We start from the raw sequence: 18,134 nt of genomic DNA, 5'->3' as shown, positions 1-18,134 counted from the left end.
TTTCCCACGATTTGCATAAAAAGTCTGCCAAAGCAAAAATACCCCTCCCAAAACAAAACTCCAGCTTCTCATAGTCCTCCAACCAGAAAAAGCCAGCACAGATGGTTGTCATCTTACAAAACAATACATGTCTTAACTCTTCATATAAAGGGCAGTAAAACAAAAAATGAATTTCATTTTCAATTTCTTTCAAATCACACACTAGACACACTCTGTCCTCCTCAGGAGTACCAATGAATCTACCCGTTTCTAAAGCTAATGGTAAGGTCCCAGAATGCAGCTGTGCACAAAAAGATCTCTGACCTTTGGATATATTTTGTTTGTTTGAGCCAAATTAGCCCCTTGTTTGAGCCGGTATCATTGCTGTAAAAGCAGTATAGGCATATAGGTTTGTTGGCACTGGTTTTCTCTGGCGGAGTCAGGTTAGTTTTCTCCAGCATCCAAGCCCATTTGTTGCAATGAGATATCAGTATCAGTGGGTCTCTGATCGTCTGGGTACGCGAGACTAGCAGCCTAACAAACGTTTCCTCTCTCGTTTCGTCTCTCTTTCTGTCTCCTCGCCACAGGTCCGTGTTCAAGGTGGAGGACATAGCCTTGAACTATCGTGACCCCGAGGGCGACCTGATCCGCATCATCGATGACGAGGATGTCCTGTTGATGATCCAGGAGAGCAGAGGTCATCGGCGGTCAGTCAAGAGACCCGTCAATCAGTTTCTATGGGAACTGCATGTGACCATGACCCTTGACCTGTCTGTCTACAAGACAGAGATCTGAGAGAGAAGCAGAGAGAGAGAGAGAGAGAGAATGAAATTAGCATTCACATGTATACACAAAAAGGAAATCACTGTTGTCCTGCATGTTGTGTTTGTGCGTGTGGGCATATTATGCCTGCCCTGTATGAGCATGCATGTGTGTTTTTCTCTGCTGTCGGGAACCTTATATTTTGAAAACAAAGCAATACTGCCTCATCAAAGTTGGTGTTGTGACTTTATATATTGCACTAGGGGGAGAGGTGGTGGATTTAGCTGCTTTAGCAGACAATTTGAGGGTCCAAAGGAGTTAAGAGGTTTTGTTCAAAGCGTTTTTTACTACTTTCCATTGGTTCAATATGTACTATATGTCTGTATACATACATGCGCACTGCTCTGCAAGTCCGACCATTCATGAAGACAGACAAATAAATCTGCACCGTTTTTTTTACATCAACGGAAATGCACTAGTTTACTAAAGACCATTATTATTATTATCCTAGTATACATTTTATAAGCTTGTAACATTTTCATTGTTTCAACTTTTACACATTTATCTTAATTATCTTCTGACAAATAAATTGTATTCTCAACTGAATTGTTCTGACATTCTCTGACAGAGACACAAACAGCAGTAGACAAGGGATAATTAAACACTGTGCGTGCGTGTGCGTACGTGTGTGTGTGTGTGTGTACGTGCGTGTCATTCAGGACCTCTAGCTGATTAATGGGGACTGATTGCAGAGAGAAAGTGATACATCAGTGAGGTGTGTGGGCTCGGTAGCAATTTAAAAAGATGTTGTCTCTGAAGTCTCTCTCTCTTCCATCTTTCTGTCCGTGTCTCTCTGCCCTTCTCCATCTTCCTCTATAAAATGTAACCACGCCGTACGAACTTCATCCCTATTCTGGATACCCACCCATTCACAATAGAGGGTACAGTATGCACGTGACATCATTATCATACCCAGAAGTTATGCAAACTTTTGCTGAAAGGAGCAGATCTACAAGCTTGAGAGCTTGTATTTTGGGTAAAAAGATTTGTTGTGGAGGAAAAACAGTAGGAGACCAAGTATAGACCCCTGTCAACTACATAATAATAATCTTTATTGTCCCAAAGGATATGCATCTTCACAGGTCTGTTCAAACACCCACACCAAAACAATACAGTACAGAAATCATAACATCAAGACAATACAAAAACATGAGGTCCCCAGACTCCCCACTGTACACAGAACGATCCTATCGGCGGGGCAGTCTATTTAATGCCGCGATGGCTGAGGGGACAAAACGGACCTTTTTCCATGGCAAGGTTCTGTATCTTCGTCCTGATGGCAAGAGGTTGAAAAAGCGACACAGGGGATGATCAGTGATCAGTGTCATGTGATAGCCAGCATGTGATTGTTCATGTCCGAAAGTGTGGATGTGGGAAGTCTGAATACCGTATTATGGTTAAAATATCAATGAATTCCTGCCATACAGTACTAGCCTATTCGAGTATTCGTGTCAAATTCAGCAAAAGAGAACGAGAGTGCTCAATTTCTGGCCTTCACGTGTTGCAGGTACATATGTTTTATTCACATCCAACCATCCAAGGTGCAAATATATGCTAGCGAGGCAGTTTTCCTCACCCTCAGTCCAACATCTATCAACATGCATAACATGAAATGCATCTTTGTCACTACACTACCACGTCACTCGGTACAGTAAGTACAGTAGCATTCAAGACACCCTGCGGGCGAGAAGCGACCTAAGGGCGTGGTCGCGTGCACGCATCCGCCTGGGTGACGGCAGACTGCTGGGCGAGCACTGGTGCTTTGGCATCATGGGGGTCTTGATTGTACAGGGTTTTATTGAGGTCAGATCAACATGAATGTCAGAACAGATGGTGTGGTTGGTTATCCAGGGTTAGGTGAGGTCACGTCAGTGTCGTGATCTTCATATATGGAGATGGTCATATATGGTGGCATGGCATGACGTGTCATGAGGTGTGATGTCTTGAGGCGTGATGTCACCAGAGTGTAGAGTATAGGAGAGTATAGCGACAGTGATCTCGCGGCCGCAAAGCGGGTGCCTATGGGCTATAGTTCCAAACATTGCTCCCTAAGGCTGGAACTATCCCATTGAGATAGAACGAGCACTTCCGCATTCCATTGTTACAATGGGAGTCAACGCTATAGTGTCGCTCGCCACTCTCTTACTATATTACTCTGGATGTCACGAGGTGTGACCATATATGGAGGCGTGACTACACACGGAGATGCAGGTTTTCATAGTAGATGCGACCTATGGTCGCAATATAATAATGCATATTATATAAAATCATATTGATGATAAACTTTATATTATTTGACAGCCTTCATGCATAGAACGTTGCCTTCTGTTGCTCAGCAGCAGCGCAGCCATGGTGTGTGACTATGACGCCCACTATTGTGTGGTCACAAATTCACAATTGGTATAATTCATCTTTAAAATTCGTTTATGTACGAGTTACGATTTAATTTACATCTGCCTGTCACACATTCTGTAGAGCCAAAGACAACCCTGCCATGTGTCTTCCAAAACGCTAGGGGGCAGTATTAGGCAGTGGTTTAGCTAGGACAGTGCTTTTATGAAGATGACGCCATGCCATCGTCATCTTCAGACTTCAGTTCACTTCATTGTTTACACCTATTAATACTACTATTGTTTAGTTATACACAGTGACAATTTACAACCATGGAGTTATATAAGGTTACAGCACCAGCACAGCACTGAAAGAAAGCAATTACAGGTTTGTATTAAGGCACAAAAGTAACACAAATGTCAGTTTTCAGTATGATAAGTAAAAGGTTGTTTTGAACAGGTCATGAAGGCAGACCTGTGTTCTTGTGTTCCATGATGTAGCCTAATTTGATGTCATCCTACTGCCTGGTGAGTCACCACTCACCAAACAGTGTCATCAAATTACATCATGAAACACAAGAACACCTGGGTCAACTACTGTAATGTAAAGTGCTTGAGTGCTAAAGTGGCTATATTATTAGCTTTGAAGCCCAAACCACACCAGTTGCAACTCCTTGCAACAAAACCGTTTTAAGGTCAACTCCACAGTCCACACCAATGCAACTGCACTTAGCAAGGAGTTGCATTGGTGCGGTTGACCTAGACTAATTGCGGTTTGAACTTTTTTTTTTTTTTTTTTTTTTCAGGGGTTGCAATGGTGTGGTTTGGGCTTTAAAGACTCCAGCTGTATGGTTCATGTTGGGTTTATTTGGTCAATTCATAATAACGGTTAAAGGTTCAGAAGTCCTTTTGGTATAGTGTGAACTGTGTGATTATACAAAAGTATTATTTATTGTATTCATTTATTGTTGTTGAGTTCACTCTGTAGGCTACGTTATCACTATTCTCCAAGAAAGTTTTTCCCAAGACATTGTTACTGTTTAAAGTGTAATGTGCACATTTTAGAAGTTAAGTTAATTAAGATGCATTGCATTGAGAGGTTGATGATGCTTATTGATTGTCTATAGGATTTGTGTGAAAGCTGGACATTCTAATTAAAGAAATACATTTCTACATTACTGTCAAATGGACAATGGATATAATGATCATATAATAACATTTATGCAATAACAAAAATGTGGGCTACATCATGGAAGAAATGTGTTTAATTTAATGTTGAAAATGATTCAACATCTTTCAAACCCTTTCAAGATTTTTTCCGAAATGTAAAAAATATAGCTGCTGTACAAGCTTGCGACGTGACGTGCTGTGAGCTTGCCTTGTGTATATATACATCTCCTATTTTTGAATAGCCACTATGCTACAATCTAAAATGACACAGATGCTTTCTCGGTTTTTAACCCATTCTGACCGGGCACCCATTTTGGTGTCAGCATCAGGTTATGCTTTAGCTATTGAAAAATAGCAGATCTACAAGCTCATATCGCGCCACCGAGTGGCGCGATACGAGCTTGTAGGTCTGCTATTTTTTGAAAAATCGAAGAACGACTGACATTTTTAGAATCTGATCTCAGGTCAGAATGGGTTCATCAGACCAGTGTGTGTCCGGCGGAAACCTCATATGAATCTGATCTCAGGTCAGAATGACTTAATGGGTTAACTGTGCTTTGTTTCAAAGCATCAGGCAGCTATAGGAGGACTGCAAAGGGTGTATTCATGTGTATCCTTTATATTGCAAAGGGTGTGTATATATATATATATACCTTTTGTATAGCCTACTATATATTTATTATTAATAATTGATGCTGTTTCTATCGTGATGTCACTCTTGCTATGATTGTATCTTCTAATAATGTACTTCTGTACTTCTAAGGCCTTACAGTATCTGTGCCTCAGCCGTGGCCGTCGCAGCTGTGTGTGTGTTGTTGGGATGCACTTTCTGAAATAAGCCAACAGATAAAGGTAAGATAACGAACACACCCACACAAAGTGAGCACTTTTGTCCATTAATCCATTCTGACCTGAGATCAGATTCATATGAGGTTTCCGCCGGACACACACTGGTCTGATGAACCCATTCTGACCTGAGATCAGATTCTAAAAATGTCAGTCGCTCTTCGATTTTTCAAAAATAGCAGACCTACAAGCTCGTATCGCGCCACTCGGTGGCGCGATATGAGCTTGTAGATCTGCTATTTTTAAATAGCTAAAGCATAACATGATGCTGACACCAAAATGGGTGCCCGTTCAGAATGGGTTAACTACATGACTATCCACCGTCACCCCCAACCGGACTGTAAATCAAAGTAAGGGGGATTAAATGGATACTAGGGGACGTGTCCTTGATAAACCAATTTATCTGCGCTCAAACTTTCTATATATTACACACCGTTTTTACAATTAGATCTATTGGCTTTTTAATTCCTCTCAGGCTTGACAGAGCAGTTCCGTCTAGCAAACTGTGCCTTTGGGCTTGACCTTCGCTGAGCCTGTGACTGTGATATTATTCACGCGGTGGCTATTTTGCTCTTACACATCACACATGATTTTGTCTTTTTTTTTTTTTATGAACTATGTCCATTATACCATGATGCATTAAAGGGACACTTCACCCTTTTTGCAAAAAAATATATGTTAATGACGTTTAGAAGCTTTAGATCACTTTCCTGGGGGTATTTATGTGTGTAATATGTGGTTTTAGATATTTTAGATTGTAGCAGTGAGCCTGTTGTCTCTGATGTCATGGACACTGGTCTCACTACCTTCCTGGACTACAATTCCCATTGCTCCTCCTTGTGGATAGGGAGAGAGCTGTCTTACTGAGACAACATGTAGTCCAGGAAGGAAGTGAGCCCAGTGTCCATGACATCAGAGACAACAGGCTCACTGCTACAATCTAAAATATCTAAAACCACATATTACACACATAAATACCCCCAGGAAAGTGTTCTAAAGCTTCTAAACGTCATTAACATATATTTTTTTGCAAAAAGGGTGAAGTGTCCCTTTAAGCCCCTTATTTTCTGGGTGATTAGGTGGGGTGGGAGCGGCCAGCTTGGGAGAGCTTTTCTGTTTTTTGTTTGTTTTGTAATGTATGCATGAATGTACTTGTTGTAACGTTTCTGTCTATTGTATTGCTCTGTATTTGATGTATGTTGCTGGACCCCCTCGAAAACGCGATGATGCATCTCAAGGGGATATCCTTTTTCAATAAAGGTACATACATATATATATATATATACATACATACTGTATGTCAAGTAAGGAAATATTTTCAGAACACAACGGGAAAACAAAACCAGACGTGGTGTGATCAATTTTTGCATTATACATTTCCTTGACCTGCGTTATGGGCAAGTTCCCACATTTACATGCACAAAGGGTAGAGTAGTAGTTCACCTTAGGTCCACATGTATTACACTAATTAGATCATATGATTGAGATTATTCTCAAATGGCCTGCAGTAGAAAAAATAAGGCAGTGGTGTAATCAGTAATCTCTCCCATTGCCTACTTGTAAGTCCAGTCATGTCATTTATCACAATGATGATTCCTGTTCATGAATTTAACCCCTTTCATACATTAGGAAACCGGTTCAAAACACCCACCGTGGGGGCAGTGCAGTAACAAACACCCACCCACCGTGGGGGCAGTGCAGTAACAAACACCCACCCACCGTGGGGGCAGTGCAGTAACAACCACCCACCCACCGTGGGGGCAGTGCAGTAACAAACATCCACCCACCGTGGGGGCAGTGCAGTAACAAACACCCACCCACCGTGGGGGGGCAGTGCAGTAACAAACACCCACCCACCGTGGGGGCAGTGCAGTAACAAACACCAACCCACCGTGGGGGGGCAGTGCAGTAACAAACACCCACCCACCGTGGGGGCAGTGCAGTAACAACCACCCACCCACCGTGGGGGCAGTGCAGTAACAAACACCCACCCACCGTGGGGGCAGTGCAGTAACAAACATCCACCCACCGTGGGGGCAGTGCAGTAACAAACACCCACCCACCGTGGGGGCAGTGCAGTAACAAACACCCACCCACCGTGGGGGCAGTGCAGTAACAAACACCCACCCACCGTGGGGGCAGTGCAGTAACAAACACCCACCCACCGTGGGGGCAGTGCAGTAACAAACACCCACCCACCGTGGGGGCAGTGCAGTAACAAACACCCACCCACCGTGGGGGCAGTGCAGTAACAAACACCCACCCACTGTGGGGGCAGTGCAGTAACAAACACCCACCCACCGTGGGGGCAGTGCAGTAACAAACACCCACCCACTGTGGGGGCAGTGCAGTAACAAACACCCACCCACCCACCGTGGGGGCAGTGCAGTAACAAACACCCACCCACCCACCGTGGGGGCAGTGCAGTAACAAACACCCACCCACCGTGGGGGCAGTGCAGTAACAAACACCCACCCACCCACCGTGGGGGCAGTGCAGTAACAAACACCCACCCACCGTGGGGGCAGTGCAGTAACAACCACCCACCCACCGTGGGGGCAGTGCAGTAACAAACATTGTGACGGTGTGGAGCTGTAAAACATGCAGGCATGTTACTTAACCGTGCAACAGCATCCGCACGGTGGTGTTTGTGGTAATTAAAGAAGAAGTGCCATGATTTTTTTCCCCCCCCTAAAACATTTCATTGTCTCCACCAGGCCGAAGGCATGGGGAGAGAGTATGTTTTGCACTCCGTCCGTCTGTGCGTGTGTCCGTCCGCGTGTCCGTCTGTCCGTCTGTGGACAGCTAATCTCTGGCACCGTTGGCTTGATCGCAGCCATACTCTGCACACACACTCCCTGAATGCCACAGCCATACTCTGCACACACACTCCCTGGATGCCACAGCCATACTCTGCACACACACTCCCTGGATGCCACAGCCATACTCTGCACACACACTCCCTGGATGCCACAGCCATACTCTGCACACACACTCCCTGAATGCCACAGCTGAACCTCTGCCTCACGGTGCACACACACTCCCTGAATGCCACAGCTGAACCTCTGCCTCACGGTGCACACACACTCCCTGAATGCCACAGCTGAACCTCTGCCCCACGGTGCACACACACTCCCTGAATGCCACAGCTGAACCTCTGCCCCACGGTGCACACACACTCCCTGAATGCCACAGCTGAACCTCTGCCTCACGGTGCACACACACTCCCTGAATGCCACAGCTGAACCTCTGCCCCACGGTTTTCACAGGAGGCCGCTTTGTGCAAAAAAACATTTGGACAGTACACCTACAGATTTTGTTCAAACATCACGCAAATTGGTACACAGTCTCTCTAGAGCCATTCAACGACACAGGTCTTTCAGATTTTTCAGACTCCATCCTGATTGGCTAAGATTGGCTTCCAAAGTTCGCAGGAGTGCTCAGTTTCAAACAAAATGCTGCATATCATGAACACATCAACATTTTCAACTCAGCCTCATGGTGGCGCTATAACTGGCCGATTAGTGTTAAATGGTAATGGTGCATTTATATAGCGCCTTTATCCAAGGCATAGATTTTGCATTACATAGATTGTGCATTACATTCACCCATTCACACGCACATTCATACACCGATGAAAGCGGAAACCATGCAAGGCACCAACCTGCACATCAGGAGTAATTAGGGTTTCAGAGTCTTGCTCAAGGACACTTCGACACTAACTCTGGGGGAGCCCAGATTCTGGCAACCTTGCGTTTCCCATCCAGCCACTCTACCCCTGAGCCCCTGTTGTTTTTACCTCTTAACTGCATGGATCTGTGTAAAACTTTGTATGCACACTCCCTAGAGACCATGTAAAAATCTTTGCCTCGAATTCTTCACATCTGCTTTTTATAGCGCCACCAGGAGGCTGACATATGTAAAACACATTTTCTAATATTACTCCTTCATATTTTATCCAAATTTCAAGCAAATTGGTACACATGCTCTCCATAGTCATGTGATCAAGATGGGTTTGTTTGATTTCTCATAATCCATCCTGATTTTCTACGATTGGCTTCTAAACTTTTCAGGAGTAGCCTGCTTTGTACCCGTTTTGTACAAATTGCCACAACTCCTCAATGTAGTGTCCGATTGCGGTGAAACTGTGCACGGATACTAGTTTTAACGTGTACAGGAAGTGTTAAAATGACGTTTTTGGCCACACCCACCAGTTTGTTAAGTATACCTGGTTTTCTTTTCACCTTCAATTTAGCCTTTTGACTCGAAGGCTTTCAGCTTCCAGGAAAAAACCAAAAATACACTGGGAAGACATATTAGAATATTCTAACCACACTTGGGGGGCTATTAGAGCAGCAGTCCCCAAACCTTTTTGGCCGTGCCCCCCCTGTTACCTCCTGACCTAGCTGATCATTATTTTTAATATAATTATGTCAAATGATCACAGAATGTCACTATACTCACGCAGCTGCTCTACATCTCCTTACAACAGTGTTTTACCAGATTTGGCTGTTTGTGTTAAATAACACCATAAAACCGCCATTACTAACTTTTCATGTCACGCACCCCCTAGACTCTAGAGGGTGTTTGCGCACCACAAGGGGTGCACGCACCACAGTTTGGGAACCCCTGTTAGAGTAATGTTAACTCCCTAGACACATACCGTACAAAACAGAAAGATTACAAAAATCACGGCACTCCCTCTTCAAATAATGCACTATATACTTCAATTCACTTTTTTACATTACAACAAACGTTGTTTGTTTCATTATGGCCACTATGAATCTTTTTCCCTTGTACAATTATGATATATATATTTTTGGGCTAATTCTGCCTTGAAAGTAGACTGACAGACAAGATACGCGTCAAAGGCCGTCGGGAACGGGAGTCGAACCCGCGGCACGCCGTCAGGCTGGCTCAGCAACCTATAGGTGCCCAGACGGTTGAGTCCGGGCCTCAATTATTTCATATTTTTGACACATTTATTTTATTTAACCCATTTTGGGCGAGAACCCCTTTTGGTGTTAGCATTATGTTATGCTTTAGCTATTGAAAAATAGCAGATCTACAAGCTCATAGCGCATTTTTGAAAAATATTTTTATTTTTATTTTTGTCAGGATGTAGAAGACATTTGTAGAATCGTCCTCGGTCAAAATGGGTTAAACCAAAACTATATTTTTCTGATCAGGGTCACCAGGACAGTCATTTGAAATGGGGGGTCCATCACCTAATGAAACGTTTGGAACATTTGACCGAATCCATTTGAAAGACCATGGACACCAAAAACTATTTTTCCAAGCACTGTAGGAGAAGTACTGTACTATACAGAACACGGCATATCATGCATTACACTCTTCACGTTCATGTGTGTACTTACTGTACACTATGCGTGTTACTGTATCTGTGCAGCTCCTGCAGCATGCAGGGTCTGTGTGAATCAATCAATGTCAGGTCGTGCATATATACAGTAAGTCATACAGTCAATTCTGGTGTTATTAAGGGCTGCTCTTACTAAAACATTAACGCACAGTCAGTGTGTGAAACTGCAATGCACCATTTCTTTGTCAGTATAGCCCATACAGCCTAAAACTAACTTTCTCGTACTGTGTGACAATTCACCAATCATTCCCCACACTTTTCTGCTGGGAGCCTGGCGATAATGCAACCTTGCGAGGAGAATCATGATGGTGGATACCGTACGTAAGAGATGAATGAGCTGATGCTGAGAAGTGCACTGGTATTCACTGAATGGTCGGAGTTAGATACCGGACTTCACTAGCCCATTCTGACCCGAGATCAGATTCATACGAGGTTTTCCACTGGACACACACTGGTCTGATTGACCCATTCTGACCTGAGATCAGATTCATACGAAGTTTCCACTGGACACACATTGGTCTGATTGACCCATTCTAACCTGAGATCAGATTCTAAAAAATGTCAGTCGTTCTTCGATTTTCCAAAAATAGCAGACCTACAAGCTCGTATCGCGCCACTCGGTGGCGCGATATGAGCTTGTAGATCTGCTATTTTTCAATAGCTAAAGCATAACATGATGCTGACACCAAAATGGGTGCCCGTTCAGAATGGGCTAGAGGAGTAATAGCCTTTATGTTTTTGATAAGGCCACCGCACGCACCGCTGTAAGCAAGGTGGACCAGGAGAGCGTTAGAATGTCTCCCCGCCTCAATCTCTTGAGACATTTAGATTAGAAAAATGAACTTGTCAGTGTTGGCTTTAACCCATTCTGACCTGAGATCAGATTCATACGAGGTTTCCGCCGGACACACACTGGTCTGATGAACCCATTCTGACCTGAGATCAGATTCTAAAAATGTCAGTCGCTCTTCGATTTTTCAAAAATAGCAGACCTACAAGCTCGTATCGCGCCACTCGGTGGCGCGATATGAGCTTGTAGATCTGCTATTTTTCAATAGCTAAAGCATAACATGATGCTGACACCAAAATGGGTGCCCGCCGCCCGGTCAGAATGGGTTAATTAAGAGTAAAGTGCTTCCCTTCCCCCATCTGTATCAAGTTGCAATACAAAACATGGCAATTCATTTCCCTTTTTTTATAACATGCAGTTATCTTTTCAGGTTTTCAAGTTGCTCTTATATTGTCTTCAGAACACACATGATGTCTGTCTACTGTTTGATTAAGATATTGCTTTTCCCTGCATAGAGACCATCACGTGGTGGTTATCACTTAGTGGGCTGAAAGTGTAAAGAGACCATTAGGGAATCAGAATGTCCCTGGTTCATATGACCCATGGTCCACTCAGTCTGTCCCTGGTTCACCTTTTTTCACTGACTAAAACTAAATAAAAACGAATCTATGGTGACTAAAACTAAGACTAAATATACTGACAATTTCGTCAACAAATAAAAACTAGACTAAAATGTTAGTAAGGGACTAGTGGACAAGAGATCCAGTTTTATGCTGGGTTGCATGCTGAAAATAGCAGATCTACAATCTCACAACGCGTCGCAGCGCGATGCGTTGTGAGATTGTATATCTGCTATTTTATTTCTGCTAAACAGAGAATACACCGTGGCAGTCGCGCTGCGACGCGTTGTGAGATTGTATATCTGCTATTTTCAGCATGCAACCAAAGTGTAAAATATGTCATTACAACGACATCAAGGCCTGTCAAAACACATTTTAGTCGACTAAATCAACTGTAGATTTAGTCGACTAAAATCGTATGACATTTAGTCGACTAAAACTAGACTAAACACTAGAACATTCCAGGCGACTAAAATGTGACTAAAACTAAGTGAAAACTATTCAAGAGACTATATGACTAAAACTAAAATAGAAATTTGCTGCCAAAAACAACACTGCACCATGGTTACAGGACCCACCTGGTCCTCTCAGTCTGTCCCTGGTTCACATCACCTGGTCCTCTCAGTCTGTGTCCCTGTCTGAGAAAGATAATTGCCCCCCTGGTAGTGCTGCACAATTAATAATAATAAAAAAGATCGAGATCTAGACACCGATGCAATCTCATTTTGTGAAGAATGGTGCTGCACTAGTTGGCTGTCCAATTCATTTTAGTTACTCTTATGTTTTTGTTTATGTTTTTTTTAAACAGCGTGAATGACAGCACCACAAAGGTGAGAGGCAAGCAGCCAGGTAAGCAGAAAGGTTTCCAATTCCTACCTATGATTTCCTTTGTCAAATGAAATAGCTAATCTCTTCTCTGTTCTGGTGGCAGGAGAAAGCCTAGACTATTAAGAGAAGTTGATTCATGCTTAAATGGTCAATGTGGATGTAGCCTAGGACTAAAGAGACTAAACTTGCGCTTCAGCCTGCTTTAAAATCAGTCAAATTGCTTAGTTTGATTAACAGCAAACAAAGGGATAGACTATAGAGTGAAAAAAGAGTACATGTGCATGTTTTCTTTTTTTTTAAGAGATTTTTTCATGGAAAAAATGAGAATCGTGTGAGAATTGTGATCTCATAATCTTGTGGAGGAAAATCGAGATTCACATTTTGGGCAAGAATCGTGCAGCACAGACCCCCTGGCGCAGCTGTAATAATAATAGCACGAAGCTACTGCTGCCAATAGTTAGAATGGGTACAGTACATGCAGAGTCATTTAATGTATGTGCAAGTTAACACTGACAAAAACAATACCCTGTATTACCGGTATTACTGTGGGAGATTGAAGCTTCATGTCTGCAGAATGGGGCAGTGCTGCTGCCTAGTGGTCGGAACTAAATACTACAATATACATTCTAAATTCACAGCAGTCATGTTGTCGTTTGTCCCTCTGTCCCTCTCTTTCTCTGTACTGTACCACACTTATTCTATTTTTCCCATATCTGTCTGTCATTCCCACAGCAACTAATATATATGTTAGTCACAATTTTCACAAACACACACTTTGATTCAATTCAAAGGGCTTTATTGGCATGAGAAAACATACGTTTACATTGCCAAAGCAAAAGTGGATCTCAATACAATCAAAACAAAATGTATGTGCAATTGAAAGTTAGATTCTCCAATAAATCTATTTCTATGTACGGAGGTCACTCAGTGCAGATAGTGCAGAAATATACTGTACACAATGATTAGTAGTATTTAAGGTGCTTGTGTTCCATTTGATATCCTTCTATCACAGCAGCTCACGCATCTTGTTCATTTTTGTCATTGGTCATGTTTTCAAACTGTGTGAAGTAGATGTTTCTCTAATGTCTCGCTACAGTGGACAGACGGTTAGGAAATGTATAGCTCACTTTCCACTGAAGTTTGTGTGCAGTGGATGCATAGTCTGTCTTCTCTATAGAGACAGGTCTGCCTACAGTATAGAGGCCTTTCTCCATCACAAGACTGTGCTCACAGAGTCTGCACCTAGTCGAGATCTTTCTTTGTTTTGGGTCGCTCACGGACTCACGCACAGGTATTCTGCCACGGTGTATTCTCTGTTTAGGGCCAGATGGCATTCTAGTTACTTGCGCAAGCAGAGCGCGCAAGTAATATTTTCGCCCGGTCCATATGCACCGTCCCAGCCAACCCGCCACTTTTGATGCGTATGCAAATAAAACAGCAAAATTGTGCCTGATTTGCTGGGACCAGATTACATAAATGACCATATGTCTTACGTCATCATTGAGAGCTAGTCATACATATACATATATACATAATCAGTAAAATAAAATAGCAAATTGTGCCTGATTTGCTGGGACCAGAGTACATGGTGTGTATATGTATGACTAGCTCTCAATGATGCCGTAAGACATATGGTCATTTATGTAATCTGGTCCCAGCAAATCAGGCACAATTTTGCTGTTTTATTTTCATATGCATCAAAAGTGGCGGGTTGGCTGGGACGGTTTTTGGCGCAAAGTAACCACAGTAAGGGCAAAAGAAGGGCAAAAGAAGGGGCAAAAGACAGGCAAAAGAATGGCAAAAGAAGGGGCAAAAGAAGGGGCAAAAGAAGGGCAAAAGAAGGGCAAAAGAAGGGCAAAAGACAGGCAAAAGAAGGGCAAAAGAAGGGCAAAGGACAGGCAAAAGAAGGGCAAAAGAAGGGGCAAAAGACAGGCAAAAGAAGGGCAAAAGAAGGGCAAAAGAAGGGCAAAAGAAGGGCAAAAGAAGGGCAAAAGAAGGGCAAAAGAAGGGCAAAAGACAGGCAAATGAAGGGCAAATGAAGGGCAAAAGAAGGGCAAAAGAAGGGCAAAAGACAGGCAAAAGACAGGCAAAAGAAGGGCAAAAGAAGGGGCAAAAGAAGGGGCAAAAGAAGGGCAAAAGAAGGGCAAAAGAAGGGGCAAAAGACAGGCAAAAGAAGGGCAAAAGAAGGGGCAAAAGACAGGCAAAAGAAGGGCAAAAGAAGGGGCAAAAGAAGGGCAAAAGAAGGGGCAAAAGACGGGCAAAAGAAGGGCAAAAGACAGGCAAAAGAATGGGCAAAAGAAGGGCAAAAGACAGGCAAAAGAAGGGCAAAAGAAGGGCAAAAGACAGGCAAAAGAAGGGGCAAAAGAAGGGGCAAAAGACAGGCAAAAGAAGGGCAAAAGAAGGGGCAAAAGAAGGGCAAAAGACAGGCAAAAGACGGGCAAAAGAAGGGCAAAAGAAGGGGCAAAAGACAGGCAAAAGAAGGGCAAAAGAAGGGGCAAAAGACAGGCAAAAGACAGGCAAAAGACAGGCAAAAGACAGGCAAAAGACAGGCAAAAGACAGGCAAAAGAGGGGCAAAAGACACGGAAAAGAAGGGCAAAAGACAAGCAAAAGAAGGGCAAAAGAAGGGGCAAAAGACAGGCAAAAGAAGGGCAAAAGAAGGGGCAAAAGACAGGCAAAAGAAGGGCAAAAGAAGGGGCAAAAGACAGGCAAAAGGGCAAAAGAAGGGCAAAAGAAGGGCAAAAGAAGGGGCAAAAGACAGGCAAAAGAAGGGCAAAAGAAGGGCACAAGAAGGGGCAACAGACAGGCAAAAGAAGGGCAAAAGAAGGGGCAAAAGACAGGCAAAAGAAGGGCAAAAGAAGGGGCAAAAGACAGGCAAATGAAGGGCAAAAGAAGGGCAAAAGAAGGGGCAAAAGACAGGCAAAAGACAGGCAAAAGAAGGGGCAAAAGAAGGGGCAAAAGAAGAGCAAAAGAAGGGGCAAAAGAAGGGCAAAAGAAGGGGCAAAAGACAGGCAAAAGAAGGGGCAAAAGACAGGCAAAAGAAGGGCAAAAGAAGGGCAAAAGACAGGCAAAAGAAGGGCAAAAGACAGGCAAAAGAAGGGCAAAAGACAGGCAAAAGAAGGGCAAAAGACGGGCAAAAGACAGGCAAAAGAAGGGCAAAAGACGGGGCAAAAGAAGGGGCAAAAGAAGGGGCAAAAGAAGGGGCAAAAGACAGGCAAAAGAAGGGCAAAAGAAGGGGCAAAAGACAGGCAAAAGAAGGGCAAAAGAAAGGCAAAAGACAGGCAAAAGAAGGGCAAAAGACGGGCAAAAGACAGGCAAAAGAAGGGCAAAATAAGGGGCAAAATAAGGGCAAAAGAAGGGCAAAAGACAGGCAAAAGAAGGGCAAAAGAAGGGCAAAAGACAGGCAAAAGACAGGCAAAAGAAGGGCAAAAGACAGGCAAAAGAAGGGCAAAAGACAGGCAAAAGAAGGGGCAAAAGAAGGGCAAAAGACAGGCAAAAGACAGGCAAAAGAAGGGCAAAAGACAGGCAAAAGAAGGGCAAAAGACAGGCAAAAGAAGGGGCAAAAGAAGGGCAAAAGACAGGCAAAAGAAGGGCAAAAGACGGGCAAAAGACAGGCAAAAGAAGGGCAAAAGACGGGGCAAAAGAAGGGGCAAAAGAAGGGGCAAAAGAAGGGCAAAAGACAGGCAAAAGAAGGGGCAAAAGAAGGGCAAAAGACAGGCAAAAGACAGGCAAAAGAAGGGCAAAAGACAGGCAAAAGAAGGGCAAAAGACAGGCAAAAGAAGGGGCAAAAGAAGGGCAAAAGACAGGCAAAAGAAGGGCAAAAGACGGGGCAAAAGAAGGGGCAAAAGAAGGGGCAAAAGAAGGGCAAAAGACAGGCAAAAGACAGGCAAAAGAAAGGGCAAAAGACAGGCAAAAGACAGGCAAAAGAAGGGCAAAAGACAGGCAAAAGAAGGGCAAAAGACAGGCAAAAGAAGGGGCAAAAGAAGGGCAAAAGACAGGCAAAAGAAGGGCAAAAGACGGGCAAAAGACACGCAAAAGAAGGGCAAAAGACGGGGCAAAAGAAGGGGCAAAAGAAGGGGCAAAAGAAGGGCAAAAGACAGGCAAAAGAAGGGGCAAAAGAAGGGCAAAAGACAGGCAAAAGACAGGCAAAAGAAGGGCAAAAGACAGGCAAAAGAAGGGCAAAAGACAGGCAAAAGAAGGGGCAAAAGAAGGGCAAAAGACAGGCAAAAGAAGGGCAAAAGACGGGGCAAAAGAAGGGGCAAAAGAAGGGGCAAAAGAAGGGCAAAAGACAGGCAAAAGACAGGCAAAAGAAAGGGCAAAAGACAGGCAAAAGACAGGCAAAAGAAGGGGCAAAAGACAGGCAAAAGAAGGGCAAAAGAAGGGCAAAAGACGGGCAAAAGAAGGGCAAAAGAAGGGGCAAAAGACAGGCAAAAGAAGGGCAAAAGAAGGGGCAAAAGACAGGCAAAAGAAGGGGCAAAAGAAGGGCAAAAGACAGGCAAAAGAAGGCCCCTTCTTTTGCCTGTCTTTTGCCCTTCTTTTGCCTGTCTTTTGCCCTTCTTTTGCCCCTTCTTTTGCCCTTCTTTTGCCCTTCTTTTGCCCCTTCTTTTGCCTGTCTTTTGCCTGTCTTTTGCCCTTCTTTTGCCTGTCTTTTGCCCGTCTATCTGTGCCTGATTTGCTGGGACCAGATTACATACATGACCATATGTCTTACGTCATCATTGAGAGCTAGTCATACATATACACACCATGTACTCTGGTCCCAGCAAATCAGGCACAATTTGCTATTTTATTTGCATACGCATCAAAAGTGGCGGGTTGGCTGGGACGGTTTTTAGATCATGTATTTTAACAAATGTGAAAGTATTATTACAGACATTGTAATAATTATTACTCTGATCATGATGTAGTATTAATATCACTATATTCCAAGATGAAATACATTTAAAACAATTGACAATTTAGAATAAATAATAGAATAATTATACTGTATAACATATTTGAATTCAGTTTATATACCTTTTTTTCATCACATATCAATGATTTATTTTTCTTTAAAAAACTAAAAAGGGATCCAGAATATATCTAAATCGATAAAACTGTATTTCTTATATAGATAGAAACTTGAACCATACTTAATAATACTCGGTGTTTATATGCATAAAGTAGGTAGGTAGCAAATAGTTACACCTAATAATTAGACATTTCAAACGTTCCTCTGTTCCACAGAGATACTGAGATTTGACAGTTCGAAAGTACTTGCTCGCTCTGCTTGCGCACTAGTTGGCCATTTATGGCCTACTAGTGTGCAACAAGCAAGAATGCACTCGACAGAGTGCAGTTCTAGTTTACTTTGCATTTGTGTTGCTTCTTT

General features: G+C 43.3%; 1 protein-coding gene across 1 annotated transcript in view; it reads left to right on the top strand.

Moving 5' to 3' along the window:
- Positions 1–1,246, top strand: part of ncf4 (neutrophil cytosolic factor 4) — a 62,368-nt gene extending 61,122 nt beyond the window's left edge. Inside the window, exon 10 of the mRNA XM_083764234.1 lies at positions 567–1,246. Within this exon, the coding sequence (XP_083620360.1) occupies positions 567–774 (208 nt within the window). The 3' untranslated portion in view covers positions 775–1,246. The remainder of the gene's footprint in view (positions 1–566) is intronic.
- Positions 1,247–18,134: the final 16,888 nt, after the last annotated feature.

Source organism: Protomyctophum parallelum (genome assembly GCF_964188405.1).
Source record: "Protomyctophum parallelum genome assembly, chromosome: 5".
NCBI lineage: Eukaryota > Metazoa > Chordata > Actinopteri > Myctophiformes > Myctophidae > Protomyctophum > Protomyctophum parallelum.
This window is presented reverse-complemented; position numbering and strand designations above follow the sequence as displayed.